This window comes from Bubalus kerabau, chromosome 12 (assembly GCF_029407905.1).
Source record: "Bubalus kerabau isolate K-KA32 ecotype Philippines breed swamp buffalo chromosome 12, PCC_UOA_SB_1v2, whole genome shotgun sequence".
NCBI classification, from domain to species: Eukaryota; Metazoa; Chordata; class Mammalia; order Artiodactyla; family Bovidae; genus Bubalus; species Bubalus kerabau.
In genome coordinates, this window is record NC_073635.1 from 23,774,502 (window position 1) to 23,800,922 (window position 26,421).

The window sequence follows — 26,421 nt, forward strand, 5'->3', positions numbered from 1 at the left end:
ACAGCCACCGTGGAGATGGATCTGCCAGCCCCAGTCAAGCCTACATTTTGATAGTCATCTCTTGAAAGATCTTGAAACAGAAATACCCAGCTAAGCCATGTGTGATTTCCTAACCCACAGACACAGTGAGATTAATAAATTCTCATTGTTGTTTTAAGCCGCTATGTTTTAAGATGATTTGTTAGGCAGCAAGAGATAACTAATAAAAAAGGAGGAGAGATGCGATCAGACTAATGAAAAATGTAATGGCATTATGAATTATGGAGAAATGATTGGCGAGGAGACAGAAGCAGACAGTCAAATAAATTAGGTGGCTGTTGCAGTAATTAAGTAGAGATGTGATAAAGACCTGTATTAAGGTTTGGGCTTTAGGGTTTAAGAGGAGGAAAAAACGTTGAGAGATTTAGGGAGGAAACAGCAACAAAATTTAGCAATGGGGCATGAAGGAAAGAAAAGCATTAAGGGTTTAATTCAGGTCCTTTGCTCAGCAGCCAAGGAGATGATGGCATCGTTCATGAAAATGGGGGAAGAAGGAGGGGACACTGATTAGTTGAGGAAGCAGGGCTTTCATTTTGAACATGTTGAGTTTGAAGTGCCCATGGAAAATCCAAATGAAGGTATCATGTTAGTTATATGGACACAAGAGTCTGGACTTCAGGAAAGGGAAAGAGACTGACATTAAATTTGAAATCAAAGGATAGTGAAGAATGTAACAGAAGATGGCCGATGATAGAACATTGGATCGTGTCAACATTTAATGACAGACACAAAGGAGATGGGGCAGGGATGTGAAAGATGAAACAACAGCAGCCGGAAGAACCTGGAGAGAAGGCAGAGCAACCAAAAGAGGAGAGATGTTTTTTAATGCAATTAATTTATTTTTGGCTGTCCTGGGTCTTTGTTGCTGCCTTTTTTTCTCTAGTTGCAACAAGCAGGGGCTGCTCTGAAGTGGCTTCTCTTGTCGCACAGCATGGGCTCTAGGCGCACAGGCTTCAGTACTTGAGGCTCCCAGGCTCTAGATCACAGGCTCAATAGTTGAGGCGCACGGGCTTAGCTGCTCTGCAGTATGTGGGATATTTCCGGACCAAGGATTGAACCCATGTCTCTTGCATTGGCAGAAAGAGTCTTTACCACTGAGCCACCAGAGAAGCCCAAAGAGAAAATTAAAAAAAAATTTTTTTTTCTAAAAAGAAGTATAGTTAATTTCCAATATTGAGTTAGCTTCAGGTGTACAACCAAGTGATAAAAAATATATACATATATATTCTTTTTCAGATGCTTTTCCTTTATAAGTTGTTACAAGGCATTGAATATAGTTCCCTGTGCTATACAGTGGATTTTTGTTGTTTATTTTATACACACTAGTGTGTGTATGTTAATCCCAAATTCCTAATTTATCACCCTCTGCTGCCCCTTCATCCCCCCGATGACCATAAGTTTGTTTTCTATGTTTGTGAGTCTATTCTTGTTTTGTAAATAAATTCATTTAGATCATTTTTTTTTAGATTCCACATACAAGTGATATTATATGATATTTATCTTTCTCTGTCTAACTTACTTCACTTAGTATGACTATCTCTAAGTCCATCCACATTGCTGTGCTGTGCTAAGTCACTTCAGTCATGTCTGACTCTTTGCCATCCTGTGGACTGTAGCCCGCCAGGCTCCCCTGTTCATGGGATTCCCCAGGCAAAAATACTGGAGTGGGTTTCCATGCCCTCCTTCAGGGGATCGTCCTGACCCATGGATCAAATCCACAGCTCCTGCGGCTCTTGCATTGCAGGTAGATTCTTTATGGCTGGGCCATTGGGAAAGCCCCCATGTTGCTGTAAATAGCACTATTTCATTCCTATTTATGGCTGAGTAATATTCCATTGTATATATGTACCACATCTTCTTTACTCATTCCTCTGTCAAGGGATGCTTAGGTTGCTTCCATGTCTTGATTATTGTAAATAACGATGCTGTGAACACTGGTACCTGTATCTTTTCAAATGACAGTTTTCTCTAGATATATGCCCAGGAGTGGCATTGCTAGATCATATGGTAACTCCTTTTAATTTTTTAAGGACCTCCATACTGTTTTCCATAGCAGTTGCACCAATTTACATTCCTACCAACAGTGCAGGAGGGTTCCCTTCTCTCCACACTGTGTCCAGCACTTATTTATAGACTTTTTACTGATGACCATTCTAACTGGTGTGAGGTGATACTTCATTATAGTTTTGATTTGCATTTCTCTAGTAATTAGCAATATTGGGCATCTTTGCATGTGCCTCTTGGCCATCTCTATGTCAGAAGAGGAGAGACTTTAAAGAAAAGCTTCCAATGAAGCAACTGAGAGAAAGACTACTGGGTGTCTACTAAATTTGGTAACCAATTCTTGGTACACTCGACAAAAGCAGACTCACTTGGAGTGATGGTGACAGAAGCCAGACCAAGTGGATTAAAGAACGTCCACAGGGAAAAATGTAGAGGCAGTAAGTGCAGACTGCTCTCTAGCAGCTCACTGTGCATGAGAGAAAGGACAGCCTCCCAGCCACTCCTCCTGCCTTGGCTCTGCCTGTCTATTTCCACTTTCCTGGATATGAGGGGGATCCTGTCAACATCTAAATCTGCACAGGCTATTGATTCAACATGGTAGACGTGCCTCACGTCATGTTCTGGAAGCCTTCATAGGAGTTCATTTAAATAAGGGTGAAGGAAAGAATGTAAAATAATTAGAGCTGTCAGTGATGAAAAATGCCAGTGCATCTTTGGAAGAAAGAAAGGCAAGAAAGAAGTGACCATGACTTGGAGACAGGAAAGTTCAAGGTCTAGAAGAATCTGATGGGTCCCTCATGGGACCTCAGAAATTCTCAGGACTTGCATACATAAGCTGAGACAGAAGAGGCAGTGAAGTCCTTGGCTGAAAAATCAAGAATTAATTAACAGCTTGCTTATGCACTGGCTGGGCATCCAGGTATGTTGAAGTTTATTTCCTACATAGACAGATCGCTGAGGTTCCAAAAGAGAATCCTTTCTATCCCAGAAGATTAAGAAAGTTCTTGAAAAAATGGGTAAGCCCTCGAGTGTTTTTGCAAGCTGACCCACCAACTGTCTGAGTGGAGATGGTCAAACACAAAGTAAAGAACAGGTAGGCTCATCCTATAATTCAGAGGAGAATTTTTTCCACCCCTCTCTCCATGAACCCTTGTATTATCACTGTTCATTATGTGGACTAGTATACAGAAGCAATTCTTACTAAATTTTGGTTCTTGGAAATACAAATATATTTTCCATTTTTTGTGGATCATTTTTCAGGATAAAGTCTTAGTTCAAGCTTTTTTCCATGATTTAACCTGAAATGTTGGTTGCCTTTTAAGTCTTCTTCAGGTGATCTTTTCCTGATACCCCTGATTATGCAGAAAAAAGACCCCCTGGCTGTCTCTTAGCTTAAATCTCTCCATAATACAGTTACTTCTTTACATGTTCATGGTTTCTGACAGACAAAGTATCTGTTTGCTGGAAACGTGTCTTTATCAGTCTTCCATTTCCAGAATCTAGTACAACACTTGGCATTTTAAATGTTTATTCAAAAAAAAAAAAAGAAAGACGAGAAGGATGGATGAATGTGTCTTCTTTGGCTATAAAAATAAACATCATGATAACTTGGCTTCTGAACAATGAGCTTGCCCTTTGGCTGGCCTGCAGTGGTGACCACAGGGTTAGAACAGTGGCCAGAAGTGAGTTTTTATCATGCAGGGGCCCCCAACTTTCTGTTGTAAAGAGCTCATCTCTAGTAGACCTTGCGCTCAGAAGCGCGACCCCATCCAGTTTAAATATGTGCCTTGCAATCTCTTTTCTCCCTTGTCCCAGGGTCTTCACTTGGAACAGCCTGGAGAAGTCAGTGTTCCACCTTTTCCTTGTATCAGGATGACTCCTATATGTATGGGTGAGACAGTGAGACAGAGATGGAGGTAAAGATGAGGTTCGTACAGGAAAGGGAAGAAACTGATAGACCGGGATCACAGGAAAATTTTGTTTCTTATCTCCACAGTCAGAATTCTTTTACCTTTTAAATGAGGCTTAGTTTATAGTTTGTTTCCAGGGTATTATCAGTACAAAGTTCAGCCCTCACATTTTGGCAATTACAATCAGAGGGTAAGCTTGTTTTCCAGGAATTATTAAGCAATTATCACCCTATTCTACTGATAGCCTATCCTGGATCTAAGTTCAGACAACATCACATTGAAATAGGGCTTCACTTTTAACTGTTTGGAAAACACTTATTGATTCCCTCCATCTTGACTCCTGCTCCTATTTTAAATATCTTCAAATTCCTGATAACACACACTGGCATTTGCTCAAGGCTAATTTTAGCACATTCTTTGTACAGAGGCTGCTAAACCCAGATCTCAGACACACCAAATCATTTGAGGATTTTATTTTTTCACATACTAAAAAAAGTCCACGTGTTTATGTTTGCATGATCCCCAAGTGGTCTTTAAGAAGAGAGTAGGCAGGTCAGTTCTCTAAATCTATCACTGCTAGAGCCCCAGGGGCAGGCTGCAGTACTTGAGAACTCCGCTGTCAGGGCAATCTTCTCCAGGCGGACAAAACTTACGCTGCAAGATTGCTAACTCAGCAGGTGCGGGGAGAACCATAGACGCTGGCAGGTGCTAATAAAGAAAAACCTGGAGGAGAACAAAGGGAGCCTTCTCTGCACTCCTCCGAAAATGTCACCCACAGGAAGTCAGGCTTTGTCTGGGAGGCACGTGGGCTTCATCACGGCCCACTGGGCAGAACGAGATCAATGCTAGCCAGTGTCCACAATGGGCTCAATGCAGGCTATTGTGGCGGCTGGAACAACTTGAGGGATGACTGCAGGATAAACTCCACCTGTTCCTACATCCTGAAATGCCCGTGTCATTGAGTGGGCTGCCGGCTGCCTTTTTCCTTCCCATGTCTAAGTCAGCTTCAACCTAAAAATCTCCCAGGGTTACGCTGTCCTGTCTTAAGGATCGCCCAGCTTCTCCATTTCTTACATGTTCTCTGATATTCTGAAATTAGATCTGCACACAAACATGTGTGAGGGGCTGGTAGTGCAAAACAGAGCAGGCTGATTTCCAAGAGACTTACTGATTTAATTCCGTTCCCTCCTACACCCCTGCCTGCCCTGATCATGGTTGTGCTTATAAATTAGACCAGGTCTGTTTTGGGGTTTCCCCATCTCCTCAGGCACACAGGTTTTGCATGATATGTAGTTTTCTTAGATTAAAAAGAATGTAAGTCAGATCAATAAAGGCACAATAAGGGGAGAGGAAAAAATCAGATTTTTTCCCCCTACATATAATACATGATGAAAGAAAAGCCTGGTGATTGGAGCAGAACAATTTGTCCTTATATAAGACAGCCTCACCTCTGCAGGAAATATAGTCACCCTGCCTGAGTCACTTCTGCCTTTCCTAGCCCTATCTTCTGGCACTGTGATAACCAAAAAGTGCTCCTATACATCTTCAAATACTCTCAAGTTAAGATTCACCATGTACGAGGAGCATGCTTATGGTAGAACAATGGCGGTGGATGCAGTGAACACCTGTCAGATGTTGTTTGGTTGCTAAGTCATGTCCGACTCTTTTTTGACCCCATGGACTGTAGTCTTCCAGGCTCCTCTGTCCATGGGATTCTCCAGGCAAGAATACTGGAGTGGGTTGCTATTTCCTTCTCCAGGGAATATTCCCCACCCAAGGATCAAATCTGCATTTCCTGCACTGGCAAGTGGATTCTTTATCACTGAGCTACCTGGGAAGTCCACCTGCCAGATACTAAACCACACATTATTGCCTCATACTTAACCCTGGATACACTAATCTCTAGTGAAAGAATTTCAGGCACTTGCTTGGGTGAATATTTGCAAGCAGATGAAACTTCCTGTGCTACTCGAATCACAGGAAGACAAACTGTTCATGGTTAGGTCAACCCTGACTGAGCCTCACTGTGGAAATCTCCATGAACTTCAACACCAAGCAGTTTTGTTCCATCCTGCCAATTTCCTCAGCAGGGCTGGCTTATCCACAGACTACGTAGGATTTCTTAGGGTTTGCTTGAGGACACAGCTCTACAGAACACAGTATAACTATTTTATCTGCCACTGCCAAAATTTATTTATTACTACACTATCTCATATAGTTATAAATTTATGTAGAGGAAATGTTTAACAACTGTATTATAAATGCGGGAGAGCAACAAACTGTGGTGCTGGAGAGGACTCTTGAGAGTCCCTGGGACAGCAAGGAGATCAGATCAGTCAATCCTAAAGGAAATCAACCCTAACTATTCATTGGAAGGACTGATGCTGAAGCTGAAGCTCCAATACTTAGGCCACCTGATACAAAGAATCAATTCACTGGAAAAGATGTGATGCTGGGAAAGACTGAGGGCAGGAAGAGAAGGGGGAAACACAGTCTGAGATGGTTGGATGGCATCACTGACTCAATGGACACGAGTCTGAGCAAACTCCAGGAGATAGTGAAGGACAGGGAAACCTGGTGTGCTGCAGTTCATGGGGTTGCAAAGAATAGGACATGACTTAGCAACTAAGCAACAACAAAGGGATATGGGGCTTCCCAGGGGATGCAGTGGTAAAAAACCCACCTGCCAACTAAGAAGACATGGGTTCGATCACTGGGTCAGGAAGATCCACTGGAAAAGGAAATGGCATTCTCGCCTGGGAAATCCCATGGACAGGGAGGGGAGCCTGGTGGGCTACAGTGCATGGGGTCACAAAGAGTCAGATATGACTGAGAGACTGCGTATATGCATGCACACACACAAAGGGACATAAAGGGAAATACAGGAGGTCCTACACTACATTCAAACAGTTAAATGACAATACCAGTGATCACTTAACCAGTGATAAGACACATACACACACACACACACACACACTCAAAGTATATTCAAAGACACTATAGATAAACCGAAATAAAATACTTAAATGAAATAAAAAGCCTCTTAGCATTTTCATGCTATCATGAGGAATAAATGAAGGGAGAAGGGATTTTGTATTGATTGAAACTTGAAATGATGGTATTTGCTTACAATTAACTGGATTGTTTTCTCTACATAGAGAACGTGGGCTTGAAATAAATATATACTAATGTTAATTTGATACTTTTGAGTTAGATCCTGAAAACCCATACCAGTTAGATGTTTAGTAGCAAAACAGTAAGATGACTGAGGTTTATTTTCTCCTGTGAATTCACAACATTCTTGTAAGTGGCATCAGGCAGATAGTATTTAAAATCATCTTATCGGAGAAAAAATTATGTCTTCAAGAAGTTCAGTGATTCGGAAAATTGTAGATCTAAGATTAAAACCCAACTCATCTTATTTCAAGTACGGTAATCATGAAAAGGCATTGGTTGCATGAAAGAATGGATGGTGGTAATTTAACTTTCCACTTACATTTCAATAGCTTTCAGTTTGATTATCTTTCTTGTCACTGAGTCAGTGTAACTCAATTGTTTCACTTTTCCTCACCATTACTAGAAGTATCCATTCATTGGAAGGGCTGATGCTGAAGCTGAAACTCCAATACTTTGGCCACCTGATGTGAAGAACTGACTCACTGGAAAAGACCCTGAGGCTGGGAGAGATTGAAGGCAGGAGGAGAAGGGGACGACAGAGGATGAGATGGTTGGATGGTATCACCAACACAATGAGTTTGAGTAAGCAGAGTACATCATGCAAAATGCCAGGCTGGATGAAGCACCAGCTGGAATCAAGATTTCTGGGAGAAATATCAATAACCTCAGATATGCAGATGACACTGCCCTTATGGCAGAAAGCGAAGAAGAACTAAAGAGCCTCTTGATGAAAGTGAAAGAGGAGAATGAAAAAGTTGGCTTAAAACTCAACATTCAGAAAATTAAGATCATGGCATCCGGTCCCATCACTTCATGGCATATAGACGGGGAAACAATAGAAACAGTGAGAAACTTTATTTTGGGGGCTCCAAAATCACTGTAGATGGTGACTGCAGCCATGAAACTAAAAGACGCTTGCTCCTTGGAATAAAAGCTATGACCAACATAGACAGCATATTAAAAAGCAGAAACATTACTCTGCTGACAAAGGTCTGTCTGGTTTTTCCTGTAGTCATGTACAGATGTGAGAGTTGGACTACAAAGAAAGCTGAGTGTGGAAGAATTGACACTTTTGAACTGTGGTGTTGGAGAAGACTCTTGAGAGTCCCTTGGACTGCAAGGAGATCCAACCAGACCATCCTAAAGGAAATCAGTCCTGAATATTCATTGAAAGGACTGATGCTGAAGCTGGAATTCCAGTACTTTGGCCACCTGATGTGAAGAACCAACTCATTGGAAAAGACCCTGATGCTGGGAAAGATTGAACGCAGGAGGAGAAGGGAACAACAGAGGATGAGATGGTTGGATGGCATCACCTAGTCGATGGACATGAGTTTGAGTAAACTCTGGGAGTTGGTGATGGACGGGGAAGCCTGGCATGCTCCAGTCCATGGGGTCGCGAAGAGTTGGACACGACTGAGTGACTGAACTGAACTGAACTAGAAGTATCACTTCTAGCTCTTCTATTGTCTAGAGTTCAGTTGCTTCATTTTGACTCTAATACCCTGAACATTTGTCCTAAAATATTTTTAGACATTTCTTCAGAGGTATTTCAAGAAAGAAACTATTTTATTACATGATACTGAATGATATTTTTATCTAGAGCAGAATTCATCTACTAAATAATTTTCAAAATGATACAAATATTTTGTTTTTAACTAACATTAATTTTTGGTTTATTGCCTTGGTGACTTGGTCATACAGGTGAATATGGCAAAACCCCACTCAGAGCTCAAAAGAACAGCACACAATGAACCAAATGTGAGGAAAGGAGCTGACACTCCAGGTGGAGGGAAACACAGGGCAATTTGGTGCAATGCTGCTAGATACTGTTGGTTTAAAGTTAACCTTTTCATTCCCGTGCTGACACAAACTCTCCATCTTTTGCTACAGGTCTGCCTGTTCCATGCTGAAGGAGACCTCGGGGCTCTTGTAGCTGAGTAGTGTGTCTGTGATACACATGGATGTTTTGAATCAAGAAGTTCATCAGAACCATGGGCCTCACCTGCCCAACATAGGCCAACTCTGAGACTGACTGACACGGTTCCTTCTTCCCATGTAGTGTATTAAAAAGAGCAATAAACTTGGAGTCAGAAAGCCTGAGCTTGATACAGTGGACATCTATTGGTTGCTCTAATGTTGTCCATGTGGGAATTTAAAATATTTCAATACAAAAACCAAGAGATGACTGGGTACAAATTAACCCTAATCTTTAGCACAATTAATTAGCATTTTGAGACTCTCTAATCAAGCCTCTACACGCCACTTGCAGAAGTGGTTACTCGCTTCATCTATCCTTGTGTGAAAAGTACACTAGAGGATCTACTGAGTAGCATACAATACATCAGTAATAATTTGTTGCTGGTGAAATGTGTGATGCTCAAACTGGGTGAGGCCGATTAGGAATGCTGTACAGTCATTTCCAGAAGTGAAGTGATAAAAATCTAGCAGGTCAGATAGTTTTGCCATGTGCCAACTGGAAGACAAGAACATAAAAAACAATCAAATGCTTAGGAATACATTTAATGAAGGAGGTGAAAGGTCTGTACAATAAGATTGACAAAACACTGATGAAAGTAATTGAAAAGGATGCAAATAAATGAAAAGATATTCCACATTCATGTGCTGGAAGCATCACTATTGTTAAAATGCCCATACTACCCAAAGTGAGCTACAAGGCCAGTGCGATCTCTATAAAAATTCCAATGGAATTTTTCACAGAAATATTTTTAAAAATCCCCAAATTCATATGAAATCACAAAGGATCTTGAATAATAAAAACCATTTTGAGCAGGAAGAACAATTAGAGGCATCACACTTCCTGATTTCAAAATAAATTACAAAGCTACAGTAATCAAAACAGTATAATACCAGAATTTTTAAAAAAGATGCATGAAAATGTGTTCAACATCACTAATCAAAACCTCAATGAGTCATCATCTTATACCTGTGAGATGGCTATCATCAAAAAGACAAAAGACAAGCATTGGTGAAGATGTGCAGAAAAGGGAATGTAAATTAGTACAGACATGGAAAATGGTATAGCAGTTCCTCAAAACAAAACAAAACAAAACAAAAACTACCACATGGCCCAGTAACCCCATATCTGGGTATATCCAAAAGAAATAAAACCAGAACCTTGAAGAAATACCCGCACTCCTATGTCCAGTTCAGCATTATTCACAATAGCTCAAATATAGGAACAACCCAAGTGTCTATTGATGGATAAATGATAAAGAATATGTGGTATATACAGTGGAACATTTTTTTAAAAAAAAGAAGGAAATCCTGTCATTTGTGACAACATGGATGAAGCTGAGGGACATTAAGTGAAATAAATCACTCAGAGAACAACAAATACTGCATAATGTGGCATACATGGAATCTCCAAAAATTGGGTTCATAGATTCAGAGAGTAGAAAGGTGGTTGCCAGGGACTGGGGATGGGGTAAACGGGAGATGATGGGCAAAGGGGACAGAGTTAATCATGGAGGATGGGTAAGCTCTGTCAATCGAATGTACACCATGGTGACTCCAGTTAATAACACTGCATTGTGGGACTCACCTGGAGGTCCACTGGTTAAGAATTTACCTTGCAATGCACGGGATGCAGGTTCAATTCCTGGTCAGGGAACTAAGATCTCACATGCCATGGAGCAACTAAACCTACGTGCCACAACCAGAGAGCCTGTGCACCACAACAAAAGATCCCGCGTGACACAACAAAGATCCCACGTGCTGCAACTAAGACCTGGTGCGGCCAAATAAATGAACAATAATAATAATACTGTATTGTGTACTTGTAATTTGCTAAGAGAGTAGATCTTAAGTATTCTACCATTCACCCACACACCCCCATCATGCACACAAATGTTAACTCAGTGAGGTGATTGAAATGTTAATTAACTTGATTGTGGTAATCATTTCACAAATTATACTTGTATCAAAACATCACGTTTACACCATAAATATACACAATTTTTATTTGTCAATTATACCTCAATCAAGCTGGGGTGAAAAAAAAGAGAGAGAGAGCAAATTTAAAGTCAATTTGCACATGATACCTGGAAAAATCTCCTGTTTCTGCCTCTAGGCTCAAAAAGTAGTTGCCTGTGTCTTAACTGTATTTCTCACCACTTTACTATGCTTATGACTCTACATCTCTCTACCCCTTTGAGAGAAGATTTCAGCAAGGTCAAGGTCAAGGGACTACTGATCCCCAGCACCTGTTTGGCACATGGTTAGAGGTGATACATGTGTCTCCAGGCATGAGCAATGGATGGCATTCCTGGTAGCTCAGTGGTAAAGAAGCCACCTGCAAGTGAAGGAGATGCCGGTTTAATCCCTGGGTTGGGAAGATCCCCTGGAGAAGGAAATAGCAACCCACTCCGGTATTCTTGCCTGGGAAATCCCATGGACAGAGAAGCCTGGCGGGCTACAATCCATGGGGTTGCAAAGAGTCGGACACAGCTTAGCAACTGAGCATGCATGCAAGCGGTAGAGCACCTGGAAGAGAGTGTTACTGCTGTCTGACGGTCCTACATCCAAAACCAGCCCAGCCACTCTTAGAACCTCTTTAGTCCACCTATTCATTTGTAATAATGGGTTACAGGCTTATGGGCTTATTATAATAACTTAAGTATCAATACTTTAACATTACACCTGGCAGTAATTGGCATGCACATTGCATATGACTGATTAGGACTAGTTTGTCTGCAATTCATACCTGAAAACCTGAGAGTAAATGGAAAAATAATATTCTTAATCCAGATAGATATATTGTCCATTTTTGACCCAGTCAATCTTAACCACATAGTGAACTAAACTCGTTGTTTAAAATTTCCTAGGGGCAGCAGGACAGCTGTCTCACGTGTGCACATAGCAACCAGAGACCCATACGATGAGCATTTACATACGAAAAAAGTTCCTAAAAATTGACCCATAGGAACCAAAGCACATCAACACTTATGAACATTCTTATTTTTCTTATTCCTTAGGATTTTCTTACCTTTTTCTTTCATTTCAAAAGCAAAATCTATGGGGACTTCCCTGGGGATCCAGTGGTTAAGACTCCACGGTTCCAACGAGAGGATGTGCAGGTTCGATCCCTGGTCGGGTAACTAACATCATTTATGCCTTATGGCATGGCAGGAAAAAGTAAGAAAGGGAGGAAGGAAGAAAGAGCAAGAAAAAAAGAAAGAAAAGAAATACACAAAAGCAAAGATACTTTCTTCCCTTCTTCTCTCAAGCCATTGCCATCTAGGAGTAAATGTGGTTCATGCTTCTTAAGCTTTAAAACTCTGATCATGATTATTTCAGAGATTGTATTGGGTCCGACAGACTGTTTGATCTACCTTGGAGAAACTGAAAATTTATATGAAACTCAACAACTGAAAGGCTAGTAGTGTCATAAAATATGAAAACGAAGACAGAGAGACAAAGGAAAACCATCTCTGGAAGCTGGGAAGTCGGACGTTTTCAACTGAAGAAGATTCGAACGTGGTTGCTTTCAGAAGATATTAAACCTGACCCCTGATTTCATCAGGACTGTGCTCCAAAGGGATCCTTCCACTAGAAAGCCACAGACCAAGTAAACATGACAGAGATTGCCATTCCCCTTGTCACTCGGAAGAGCCATCTGCTCCTGAGTTAAAGTCATTTTCTATTAAATTCACCAGCATGCTAATTAAAGAATGGCTGGAGGATGCTGGAGCTGCCAGATGCTATGAAGATATATCACTGTCTTTTTATACAGTTAGGCAAACGTTTAATTAAACCTGCAGCTGCTGTGTGTCTGCTCAACCCACCAACACAGCTAAACCTCATTTACCTGAGAAAATCATTTCGTATTAGTGTCTTCCAAGAGGTAAAACAACTTAAAACAGACTTTGCTGAAATATTTAATGCCTTTGTACATGATTTAATTAAACCCATCAGTAATTACATCGGGGCAACTTGAACCTGACTTTCCCTGGGGTTCCTGTTGTGTCTTCTGATAGCTAATCAGATGTCTCCTCAATGGTACCCTTTGGAGGAATAGAATTACAGGAAGTCTAAGTATAGGTGTGGATGCTCAGCCTGTCTCTATTACATTTTACTTGGGCATATGAGTTTTAATGCATTTAAAAGGCCTCTTTGGAAAGAAAGTTAGAGAAATCCAAGAGGAGATGGCAACAAAACACAGAGCCAGAATTTTCTTGCTCTAGAATTCCCGCTTATGACTAACAGAGTCATTAGCCAGCACTGTGGGCCTGTCCTGACCACTCTTTTTAAGAAAATTTGCAGTTATTTTCTTTGACCAACAAAATAAAGTTTTGTTTGCATTTTCAATTTATGCACATTCTTCTTTTTCATTGAGTACCATATTGTGATCATCAGTGGATTTTAGCTGGAAATCATGCTGCATATGACAAAATTCAAAACCAAATCTTAATTCATATGGATCCTGACTTCAGGTTAAGAAGATGATCATGTCTGAACTGAGAGCCTTGTAGACTGGATATCGTCTCTCTCTCTTTTTTTCAAATTAATTTATTTAGTTGGCTGTGTCAAGTCTTAGTTTAGTCAGTTCAGTCGTTCAGTCTTGTAGGACTCTTTGCAACCCCATGGACTGCAGCACACCAGGCCTCCCTGTCCATCACCAACCCCCAGAGCTCACTCAAACTCATGTCCATCACGTCGGTGATGCCATCCAACCATCTCATCCTCTGTCGTCCCCTTCTCCTCCCGCCTTCAATCTTTCCCATCATCAGGGTCTTTTCCAATGAGTCAGTTCTTTGCATCAGGTGGCCAAAGTATTGGAGTTTCAGCTTCAGCATCAGTCCTTCCAAGGAATATTCAGGACTGATTTCCTTCAGAATGGACTGGTTGGATCTCCTTGCAGTCCAAGGGACTCTCAAGAGTCTTCTCCAACACCGCAGTTCAGAAGCATCAATTCTTCAGTGCTCAGCCTTCTTTACAGTCTCAGTTGCAGCATACCAGATCTTCCACTGTGGAGCGCGGACTCTAGTTGTGGCTCAAGGGCTTAGTTGCTCTGAAGCCTGTGGGATCTTAGTTCCCTGAGCAGGGACTGAACCCATGTACCCTGCATTGCAAGGCAGGTTCTTGACCACTGGACCACTGGGAAGTCCCTGGATGTAGGCTCTTTTCATTGATCGGTTTTTAAGGATCACACACAGTGCAAAGTGGGGAAGAAAGGGGTTAGAGGTCTGCTGAGAGTCAAGCTTCAGCTGCAGCCAGCTTTGCCTCCTTGCTTGGCCGGTCCTACAGTGCCAGAACAGCAAAGCTGGTGAGCTGGTTTGCCCAAAAGAAGCAGTGGCAGAATACGACAGCCAAAGAGGACCGTCATCCACATGGATTCATGCTGCAAATCTAAGCCAACGAGTTTTGGATTCTATTGGCTCTCTCTTGCCAGTATGCTTGGTCTCCTATGGAGGACTAGCCAAGCACAACTTAACCATCAGTTTCCTTCAGACTTTCCAACAGAGGCTGTTTCCCTCCTGGAGGAGCTGGGGAGAAACACTCAGGTACCATTTCGATGGATCAGATTCTGGATGTGCCATTGATGGGGTGGCACATTGAACTTTGTGGTTTTCTTTCTTACTAAGGAGCCTGAGGGAGTTTGTTTAGAGAAAATGTGTGACATCAAAAGTTTGATGCAGTAAATATTTTATCACTCAAGTAATGAGATGCCCGGTGCCTCACCAACTGCCCTGGACTAATACTTGTTTAGTCACTCAGCGGTGTCCAGCTCTTTGCGACCCAATGGACCATAAGCCCGCCAGGCTCCTCTGTCCATGGGATTCGCCAGGCAAGAATACTGGAGTGGGTTGCCATGCCTTCCTCCAGGGGCTCTTCCCAACCCAGGGATCCCCCAAATAAAAAGGAGCTCCTAAGGGTTAGAGCTGAGGATCCAGTACAGGAGACACATAGGGGCGGCATGAGACAGTGGAGTAAGAACCTAAAGGCAGACCACTGACTTGTGAGCCTGCAGCACCCTGGCACGGGTTTTGTTTCACTGTAATAGTGTCGAACTGCATGAGTCTGAAATTAGTGGAACTTGCCTTTTCTATTTTGAGTCTGTTGTTGCTGTTGCTTGCATTTATTTTTAAGAAGAATATTCACCATCCTATAACCAGGCTGGCTACGTACTGACAGCATGGACCACAACCATTAACCTATTGTTCTCCTCCTTATTCTTTATTTAGGAATAAACGAGTGCAATCATGTATTAACACATATATATGGAATGTAGAAAAATGGTACAGATGAACCTATTAGCAAAGCAGAAATAGAGACATAGACATGAACACCAAGTGGGGAAAGAATGGTGGGATGAATTTGGGAGATTGGGATTGATGTATATACATCATTGATACTATGGATAAAATAGGTAACTGATGAGAAACCTACTGTATGACACAGGGAGCTCTACTCAATGCTCTGTGGTGACCTAAATGGGAAGGAAATCCCCAAAGGGGGATATATGCTTACATACGGCTGACTCACTTTGCCGAACAGCAGAAACTAACACAACGCTGTAACCAACTATGCCCCAATACAAAGTTTAGAATAAATGAATAAATAAATGTAACTTTGTACTGCGAAAAAAAAAAGAAAGAAATAAACTAGTGCCCAAACTAAGAAGGCAAGACACACAGACTTAATGCGAGATTTCCTCTAAGCAAGTTGATGGGGAAATGTTACAGAATGATTGCCTACTTGGTCCGTTTTAAATCGGTCTTCAAAGTGTCCTCCCTTCTGAATATTCAATTGATTCTCCGAATTAAAAGAATCAGACAACCAGTTAGGAGGTTACAGCTTGACTTGGGCCTTTCTGGTTTCACATTTACAGTTTATGGCAACCTTCCCGTTGGCAACAGTCCAAGAAAATGGTGCTGTGAACGCAGCCGCCTGGTGTATCTGCCATGGACATATGCTGGACTTAACGATATTAAATCCAAGGCTCTAAACACAGATAGGTTTGCCACCTGTTCTTCTTCCATGGGGATCAACTGAGCCAGGTAAATTCTCTCTGGAGAGAAATTGAAAAGTGGAGAAAGGAAATATTCCTTCTAAAAACACACTAAGTAAACTGGTTTTTCAGATTCGTGAAAACCTAATTCACTACAAAAATTAAGTTATTTGTGGTGACATAAATAAAGAGCTATTTACTATCCTGTGAGTCAACCAAAGAGGAAAAAAATTAGTTACCAACGTTAATAGTCAATTACAGGAAAGTAATTGCAAGTATATTATAACAATATTTTGCTCTTAATTTATAAACATGGCACTTATAGATGTCTACTTAGGAGGAAATGGCCTGTGATTGATTTCACAGCAGTGGGGTTATTCATTTTCACTTTTGTCAGATGACTGGTTGTGGCTAAGAGTGAAATTCGCGACTTTGCACTATGACAGACTGATTGGTCTTGCCCTTATTGTGCCAAACACTGAGAAGCTGAGACGCAGCGTCCAGAAAAGTCAGTGTGCAGACAAACCGTTATGTGTGTTTTCAGGGACGCTCCCAGTCCCTGTTCTCAACTATATCCAGAAGTATTAATTAATTAGCTACTAGCTAGCAGGAGTTGTATAAGACACAGGTTAGATCCTTGGGTTGGGAAGATCCCCCAGAGAAGGGTGTGGCAACCCACTCCAGTATTCCTGCCAGGAGAGTCCCAGGGACAGAGGAGCCCGGTGGGCTACAGTCCATAGGGTCCCAGAGAGTCAGACACACCTCAAGTGACTTAGCATGCACATTAATTAATTAGCTACTAACTAACTAGAAGTAGCTAGTTTAAATGGAATGTGTATTAATTTGGTGACGTTGCCATAACAAAATACCACAGACTGCTTGATTTCGACAACAGAAATTTGTTTTCTCACAGCTCTGGAGGCTGGAAAGTCCAAGATAAGGATCCCAGGATGATCGACGTCTGGTGAGAGCTCTTTTGCTAGTATTCAGACAGCTGATTCTGTGTTCTAACACAGGAGAGAGAGAATCTTGTGTCTTTTTTATAAGGACACAAATGCTTATAAAGGGGTGCATTTGATCCCCATCATAAGAACCTCCCCTTATGACCTCATCTAAACCTGATTAACTCCCATAGACCTCATCTCCTAATAGCATCACATTGAAGGTTAGAGCTTCAACATATGGATATTAGGGCAACACAATTCAGCCCATAGCAGTGAGAATGAGATATTTATCAATGCACTCTCAACTCATTTGTGTTCTTACTTTTTAGCAATCATTCTTGAACACTATTATGAGCATACAGAGAATGTGTAAATGATTAAAGCACATGTTTCCTAACCTTGAATAGCGCATAACCTGGTGAGGAAGTTAGACATGAAAATGAAAAATCACAATAGGATGTGACAATTATTATAAGAAATGTAAGAGGGAATATGCAGGGCTCTATTCCAGTGCAGTAGATTGGCTCATCATTAGCCTCTGTGAATTGAACTGAGAGCCAGCTACATGGCAGGCAATGTCCTCAGCACTCAGAATATATTAATAAAGATAAATAGACTATTAGCTCAGCCTGAAAGGTCCAGGGCAGATTTCTTGGAGAGACCATGGTGTCTGTGCACCTTACATGATGAGAAAGAATTATTCAACTTGCAAAGTGAGTGATAGGCATTCCCGGCATGAGAAGAGAGTGCGCACATACAATGGTGTGACACTGGGGCACAGCTCACTGGACAAGGTGGGTGGATCTCAAGACACAGGCACGAGAACGGCTAGTGTTGATCATATGAGGGAGCGAGGTGGTAAGAAATGGTCAGATTCTGGATCTATTTTGAGATAGACTTATGCACCTGGATATGTAAGAGATGCGTCAAAGACAAACCAAAGATTTTTGTTCTGAGAAACTAGAAGAATAGACTTATTATCTACATAAATAGAGGCTTTAGAAGGAAAAGGTGTGTAGGAAGGGGCTGGCTGAAAATCTGGAGGAGGGTCATTTAGGCTTTCTTGAGTGGACTTGGGACTGAAAAAGAATCAAGTCTGAGGCACTCTTGAGGGAGCAGAAGTGCCAGAAGCTGTGGACTAATTAGATGAGGAAGAAGGGAGAGAGCGGAGTCTAGGATGACAGTCCGACTGAATTGGACAGTGTGGTCTTCCCCCAGGACAGTGAGTACAGGGCAGGGAGCTTGTTGTGAGAGACACCAAACTCCACCTGGTACGGGTGATATTTAAAGGGCTTGTGACACATCCGGGTGAAGATGCCTGTAAGGCCTCTGGACCAAAGGACAAAGAGCGCCAGAAATGTGGGTCTTTTGTATCAGTGGTGGAAACTGAAGCAATGAGGTGGATGATAGATCACGTAGAGATGGAAGAGAAAGCAAAAAGAGGCAATATAAGGACAGAACTGTATACAACAACATTTAAAGAGAAGAAGAACCTAAAGAGCGTCAATTCTTAGTCCCAACTGTTGAAGAAAACTACATACTGTCTGTTTAGAAGAGTCATCAGAGACTTAGAAATTGAGTCAGATTTTTATAATAATAAGACAAAGAATTAGATTTCAAAGATCAAGAGGAAGTTCTACTAAAGCCTACTATGCTTTATAATTGAGAAATCTAGGTTATCTTGATTTAAGAAAATATTTTAAGGCTTTTAATTAAATATATTATAGAAAAGTGTATGATGTCTCATAAAAATAAAGTTTGATATTTTTTCATAAACTGAACACACTCATTTAACCAGAACCTAGAAAAAGAAATTGCAAATTTACTGCCACTTCAGAAGCCCCTCCTTGTGCTTCCATCCACTTACTATTCCTCAAGGTGACAATTACTCTGACTTGTAACAGCTCAGATTACTTTAGACAGTTTATGTAGGGCAACACAATTCAGTCCATAGCAGTTAGCACAAAAGACTTATAAAAGGAATCATACATTATCTATTCTCTTGTATGCTCAACTTTATGCCTGAGAGATTCATCTGTGTGTGTATACACACACACACACACACACACAAATATATATATCATCCATTTATCTCCATATGATATTCCATTGAGTGAATATTCCATGATACAGTCTTCACTTTTTAAAGTCAATGGGCATTTGGGTAGCTTCCAGTTTGGGGCCACATAATGCTATTAATATTCTAGATTATGCCTTTTGATGACTATTTCATAGGGTTGGACTTATTGGATCATAAGACATGCCTAAATTCAGCTTTACTTTTTCCAAGTGGTAGTACCAGTTTACATTCAAGCAGCAATGTATGAGTTCCAGTTAAACTGAAAGCTTTCAAACAGAGAACATGTTGCAGTTGACTGTCTTCACTGAGAATAAAATGTCCGAATCTCCAAACTAGATAATACAATATTTTTTCGTTTTAATTTTCCATTGGCTAAACAACTAGTGATGGCAATAGATCTGGGACTATGTGTATAATTTGTATTAATTTATTAGTAAACTATACCCCCTTGTCTTATACCTAAACTCTGACTTTCTCAAAGCCTAACTCAAAGTTACTGTTTCCATAAGGTTTATCCTGAAATGAACAACAATGTCATTCATGTAAACTCTTTTTCACTTTATACTGTTTATGTTCCAACTCATATTTTGGTTATATTGTGTATCTTATCATCTCTGATTGATTACTGGTTTGAGGGCAGGAATTGTACTTAAAAAATAAAATTGTCTACTCCATATGGGCTTTTGCTCATAAAGGGAGATTTTCACTTACTTGTTCAGTGAATAAATAATGTTCACGTTTATGATGATGAGTCCCACTCGTTTATTTCTAACATCGCTGTGTGTCAGTGTTGCTTTACCTTAGAGAACAAATGACTAAAGACTCGATTTCATAACATTTTAGTTTGAAGCTCCTCTCCAACTAGCCCCAGGGAGCAGGGTGTGGGAAGGAATGTAGAGGGAAGGCAGAAAGTCAAGTAATTTTTATTGTTCAGAGGAATGCAGTGCAATATGCTCTCTCGGAGCTCTGGGAATTTAAGTATCAGAGGGATTGCTGGCAGCTTGGGTTTGCATATGCAGCACTGTTGGGGAATGCTCATATGGTGTGCGATTGTGCGGTGCCTGGAACTGACAGCACCATCTGTTCCTTGCTTTCTTGCGCGCTGAGACTTAGCCTCACTCTCCAAATGAGCACACTTGCATGTACACACATACACGCACATACACACACAGAACCCAACCTCTACTCCAGCCTAAACAGAAAGCACTTGATTGACTTTCCATCACAGGTTTCCATCTCAGCAGGAAATTCAGATGAGTCAGGTATCTGAATACAGCCAGAGTGGGGTCCTCTGGTTTTTCATGGGGAACTGTGAGGTCCAAGTGGCCAGGGAACCAGCAATCGCCTCATGCAAAGCCACTCAGCATGGAAGATGAGTTATAATGACAGATGGCACTAGTCAAAAAAAAATTAGCTCTAGAGAAAGAAACATGCAGGAAGGGTATCGGTAGTATGAGTATAGAAGTCAGACATGGGAGACGTAATAAAATTGTAGTAGGAGATTGTCAAAACAATTTTTAAGAATTGTTAAGAACAATTTTGTTGAGTATACTGTGTATCTATCCATTGTTTAGAAACAGTAGTTATTCGCTCATATCATCATCATCAACTACAGAAAAACAGTGGAGCTCGATGTTCCACAGATGCAACTGTGTTGTAAGAGATCACGTGCCCAAAACAGAAATGCAGAAGGTGAGCAACGTGATTAATGAGCCGGAGGTGCAGAGAACATATGTCCAGTCTTTTCTGTGATTGTCTCAATTTTAGGTAATCTTATTTTTAAAAAATGACTGAAAGTGACAATATTTAATCACACAGTTTAATGTATATACAATGGCAATTCTTTTTGTTTTTATTAATTTTTATCAGACTACAATTGCTTTATAATGTTGTGTTAGTCTCTGTTGTACAGCAGAGTGAATCAGCTACATGTACACATATATCCCCCCTCTTTTTTGGATTTTCTTCCCAGTTAGGTCACCACAGAGCATTGAGTAGAGTTCCCTTGATGCATGGAACGTTTTATATGAAAAGTGTTACACAATTGTTAAGTCTTTTCCCATAAAAATTTTTCACAAATCAAAAGGAGTCCTTTTTTTTTTTTTTTCAGAAGAGGAATCTTGGTTTTAGATTCAGAAAGTACAGCCGCCGTAATGACGGCCTTGAAAATATGGACATGGATATCAGTGCCAGTGTATGCGTGTGGGCAGAGCAAGGATCGCTTTCAGCAGGATATTTGAATTATCCAAAAAAAAAATCTTCCATTACAAAACACAGAGAAATAATGGACAAGACACAAATACTCTTTCCAGTGTGCTCACCGAGCTTGTAAGACAGTAAGAAGCAATTCCTCTGTGACCAAAATGAAAAGGAAACTGAAAACCTTCGAGGGAAGCTTGTAAGCTGAACTGGTGGGAGATTCTTTTTTTGGAGGAAGGAGGAACTTTCAGAGCCTCTGAGCTTCTATTTTATGTTCCCAAAAGACTAGACCGTGGGTAGCCTGGAGAAATGTTTAAGTCCGAACAGGGTATCTGCATAGTTTCAAAGTGTCTCCCTACAAATATGTAGCAATTTACAAAGGGAAAAGTAGTAAGTTTACAGAAGAGCTTCCTGGCAGGTGTCACCTTAGCCAAGTGATCATGGTTGATATGATGATCGCTCCATACTGACGTCAGGTACTCCTGATAACAGTGCATTGGGGAAGGAACGTCGCTTCTGTCCAGTCCTTCCCAACAAGGCAGGACTTCAGCATGAGAAAACATCGAACAAATCCAAAGTGAGGGACATTCCACAAAATAACTGTGCATGAAAAGTATCAAAGTCATAAAAGACAAGAGAAGAAGGAGGCACCGTCACAGATTGGAGGTGACGGAGCAGATGTGACCACTACATGTGATGTGAGATCCTGGGTCACAGCCTAGAGCAGAAAAAATGACATTAATGGAAACCCTGGTGAATCTGGTTGTGTCTTATTTATTTTATTAACTTCAGTTAATAATATTATAGCAGGGTTAATTTCTATTCTTTTGATAAATGTACTGTGCTCATGAAAGATGCTCAGGTAAGGCAAGGGTATACACGGTTAGGGAAGATGTCCATCTGAAGACAAAGCACGTGTAAGAACACTGTACAGTTTTTGTAATTCTGAGAGCTACAATTATCTCCAAAAAATTAACTGTTACAAAAGGAAAAAAAAAAACACAGATATCAATGACCCAGTGTATCTCCTTGGGTTTATAAAGGGGAATCAGGAGAAAAAATTGAAACAAGGAAGATGAGATGGGGAATAAAAGGCCATTAAATTATGACTAGAAGAATTTATTAAATTCAACTCATCTGATGGGCTGGCAGGGCCTTTTTTGCTACCTCTTTGACTATGTCAGATTGTGTAAGAAGGTGTGTGGACACAGGGCCCATTCGCCCCTTCCACTTGCTGGGGTGCCCCGTTAGGTGACAAATCCTGCTAATGAAAAGGCAGACCTCCACAGAAAGCTGTCAGAAAGCAGGCACCGTCCAGATCCGGGTGGCTGGAGATCTCCTGGAAGCAGCTCCTGCCTCCTTTCACAAGACTCTGCCCTGGGCATGGTGACTTTAATGGAACCATAAAAGTAACAAGGCATTAAACGAGCCTCAGGCTAAAAAGCCTGGAAAAGTGAAAGCGGGAGGAAATATTCAAATTAATCTAATCCAACTAATGATACATTCAATCAATGGAAATCAATTACTCCAGGGTTTATGTTCTTTAATACTCCTGAGGCTCTTTTATAGTTTAGAGAGAATATAAGAAAATATAAAGCAAAATCTGATTGAAATCTACAGAAAATAAACAAATTCATATTTCTCCCATTAATTAATAGCTCAAGGAGATGAAAAAAATTAAATAAAATTCAAATAATACAATTAGCAAGCTTTATCTAATGACAACAGAGAATTCTCACTCTTCAGAAGCATAAATGGAGCTTAACAACATTGACCATATACATGGTTAAAAACCCTGTCTAAATATACCAGATAGTCTGTATCAAACATATTACTTTCTCCGTCCATTACACAATTAAGTTAGAAATCAGAAATGCAAAGATAAAGTCCCTCATAATTATAAATTTAAGAACAGACTTCAAAGAAGAATCATTATGGAAATAAAGTATTTGGAGCCAAATTATAATTAAGATACTACCTATGAAAATTTGGATGGAGATTCATACCATTATGCAATACAAGCAGAATATTAAAAGAATGAGCTAAGCATACACTTAAGAAGTTATAAAAAGAAGAAAATAAACCCAAAGAGAATGGGAAGAAAGAATAAGAGCCAAAATAGAAAAACCAAGGTATTACAAAAACAATGAACTAAGGCAAACATTGGTTCTTTGGAAAGAGAAATATAGCTCTGGACGTATTGATTTTTTTTGAGAAGGAAATTGCAAATAAGCAAGATAAGGAATGACAAGAGAACATTACAGAAAGAATCATAGAACACTTGTTGGGGGTGGCCAGAGTATTGTTGCTGTTGTTTCATCACTGAGTTGTGTCTGACTCTTTGCGACCCCATGAACTGTAGCCGCCTGGGTCCTCTGTCCATGGGATTTCCCAGGCAAGAATACTGGTGTGGGTTGCCATTTCCTCCTCCAGGGGATCTTCCTGACCTCAGGATTGAACCTGTGTCTCCTGCATTGCAGGCGGATTCTTTACCTCTAAGCCACCTGGGAAGCCCTTGCAAGAGTATTAGGAAGCTCCTATTTTAGCCTCTTTGAGCTTTGGTTTTTTCTTTACCAGCTGCTTCTTTTTGTTTTACTTCATTTGATATTTCGCTCTTTGATGCTGAATATGAATATTACATTCTTCAGGTATAAGCTCACCTTGCAATCTACAGAGGCTCGTGTTTGTGGAATCTGTACACCTCATCAGACAACAGGAATGCAGACAAAGAAGACTGAAGTATTCAACCACAGAAGCTCAGAGGGAAGAAAACTCACCCAACCATGGCGCTCATGCATAACCAGACAGGTTACCAGCTCCCAAGCCTCCTCAGACTCATAGCCAGAAAGAGGTTACTTTTCCCCAAGTCTAACTCTGTACTCATCTCCAGGGTACAAATAACAGATCTTAATTTGGGCAGTTTGGGAGAATCTGGGGAAAATTTTTTTATTTTCACTGTGAGGTTCTCAGAAGTGCCCAGGAGCTATAGCTATAAAACTCTAAAAATGACTTGAAACAGTGTCTGCAGAAATTCCTGTCCCACTGAAGAGGCATCCCACCTTTGCCAGGAGGGTTTAGAAGATAAGGGACATAGTAGATACCACAGATGCATTCTCAATCTGGGTGTGTTGGGTTCAAATACTGCCTCTTCTGTTACGTCCTTTGAGGTTAAACTCTTGATTTCCTGAGGTACATTGTGTCTATCTTTATGTGCTGTTTCTATTTCCCACGCTTTGTGTGACAACTTCCAAAATGATACCAACAGAGAGTGCCTGAATAATTTTACACTTAGGAAGGGTGTGATTCTTTAATATATAAAATCCATAATGCACAGTGCCCTCATTAGGCTCTGCAGACACCTAAAACTTCCACAATGAGAACACATTTTCTCCATAGTGATCTGTCTCTTCACTTTGAAAAATGAGAAAAAGATGGTGAATTGGATGAAATATTAACTCAGCTCACTTGACTACAGGGCAGCATAGTACAGAGATAGACTTTAATTCCCTTCAGAAGTACCTCAATTAATACTCTCAAGGAGGACTTCCCTGGTGGCACAATGGATAAGAATCTGCCTGCCAATGCAGGGACACATGTTCAATCCCTGCTCCGGGAAGATTCCATATGCCACAGGGCAACTAAAGCCTGTGCACCACGACCACTGAGCCCATGCTCTAGAGCCCAGGAGCTGCAACTACCGAGCCCCCAGACCGAAGCTACCGAAGCCCCCATGCCTCAGAGCCCAGGCTTTGCCACAGAGACCACTGGAATGAGAAGCCCTTACACCACAACGAAGACCCAGTGCAGCCAATAAATACATAATTTTTAAAAAATACTCTCAAGGGTAACAGGAAAAAGTATGTTTGGGAAGGATGACTGCCAATTTCTGTGATGCAGCAAAAAATAAAAAGTGCACTTTCAGTTCAGTTCAGTCGCTCAGTCATGTCCGACTCTTTGCGACCCCATGAATCGCAGCACACCAGGCCTCCCTGTCCATCACCAACTCCCGGAGTTCACTCAGACTCTCATCCATCGAGTCAGTGATGCCATCCAGCCATCTCATCCTCTGTTGTCCCCTTTTCCTCCTGCCCCCAATCCCTCCCAGCATCAGTCTTTTCCAATGAGTCAACTCTTTGCATGAGGTGGCCAAAGTACTGGAGTCTCAGCTTTAGCATCATTCCTTCCTAAGAAATCCCAGGGCTGATCTCCTTCAGAATGGACTGGTTGGATCTCCTTGCAGTCCAAGGGACTCTCAAGAGTCTTTTCCAACACCACAGTTCAAAAGCATCAATTCTTCGGTGCTCAGCCTTCTTCACAGTCCAACTCTCACATCCATACATGACTACTAGAAAAACCATAGCCTTGACTAGATGGACCTTTGTTGGCAAAGTAATGTCTCTGCTTTTGAATATGCTATCTAGGTTGGTCATAACTTTCCTTCCAAGGAGTAAGCGTCTTTTAATCTCATGGCTGCAGTCTCCATCTGCAGTGATGGGACCAGATGCCATGATCTTCGTAAGGTCATTGAATGAACAGTAACTTCAATTCTACCTTGTTTTTGAGGTTAAGTCAATGGTTTTGTGTGTTTTGAATGAGGAATTTATACTAATCACTACCATACTTTTATTGACAATACTTTTATCATGCTACCACATAAAACGCCACAAAATCTCTGTGCCTATGAAAGGTATGTCTTCAAAGTGTAAAGGGAGTGCAAGTGGGATGGAGTCACTTTAGAGAAGAAAATGGGAAGATACAGGTGGGGAGATAAGAAAAAAGAAAATTTCCCTTCTTCTATGGTACAGTCTCTTGTTTCCCCCAAATGACTGGAAGGAGATGAAACCATAAGGAAAACTAGGGTAAACCCCACTCCGCATTCCAGACTCCCTTCTCTTCCTCTATCAATTATCCTTTCACTGAAAATTTCAAACTCTGTCTTCCTCTCAGCAAATCTTTACTATTCTCTCATGTGAAAACCAGACACATATGTGCATTCAATTCTGTATCTTTTCTAGCTAGCTACCACTCTATGTCTCTTTTTAGGCAAACTTCTTAAAAAAGTAACTGCTCCTTCCTTATCTCTTCTTCACTTCC

General features: G+C 40.9%; 1 protein-coding gene across 1 annotated transcript in view; it reads right to left on the reverse strand.

Annotated features, from left to right (window-relative positions):
• Positions 1 to 893: 893 nt before the first annotated feature.
• Positions 894 to 26,421, reverse strand: part of NHLRC3 (NHL repeat containing 3) — a 46,676-nt gene continuing 21,148 nt past the window's right edge. The window contains exon 7 of the mRNA XM_055542310.1: positions 894 to 1,133. Within this exon, the coding sequence (XP_055398285.1) occupies positions 1,016 to 1,133 (118 nt within the window). The 3' untranslated portion in view covers positions 894 to 1,015. The remainder of the gene's footprint in view (positions 1,134 to 26,421) is intronic.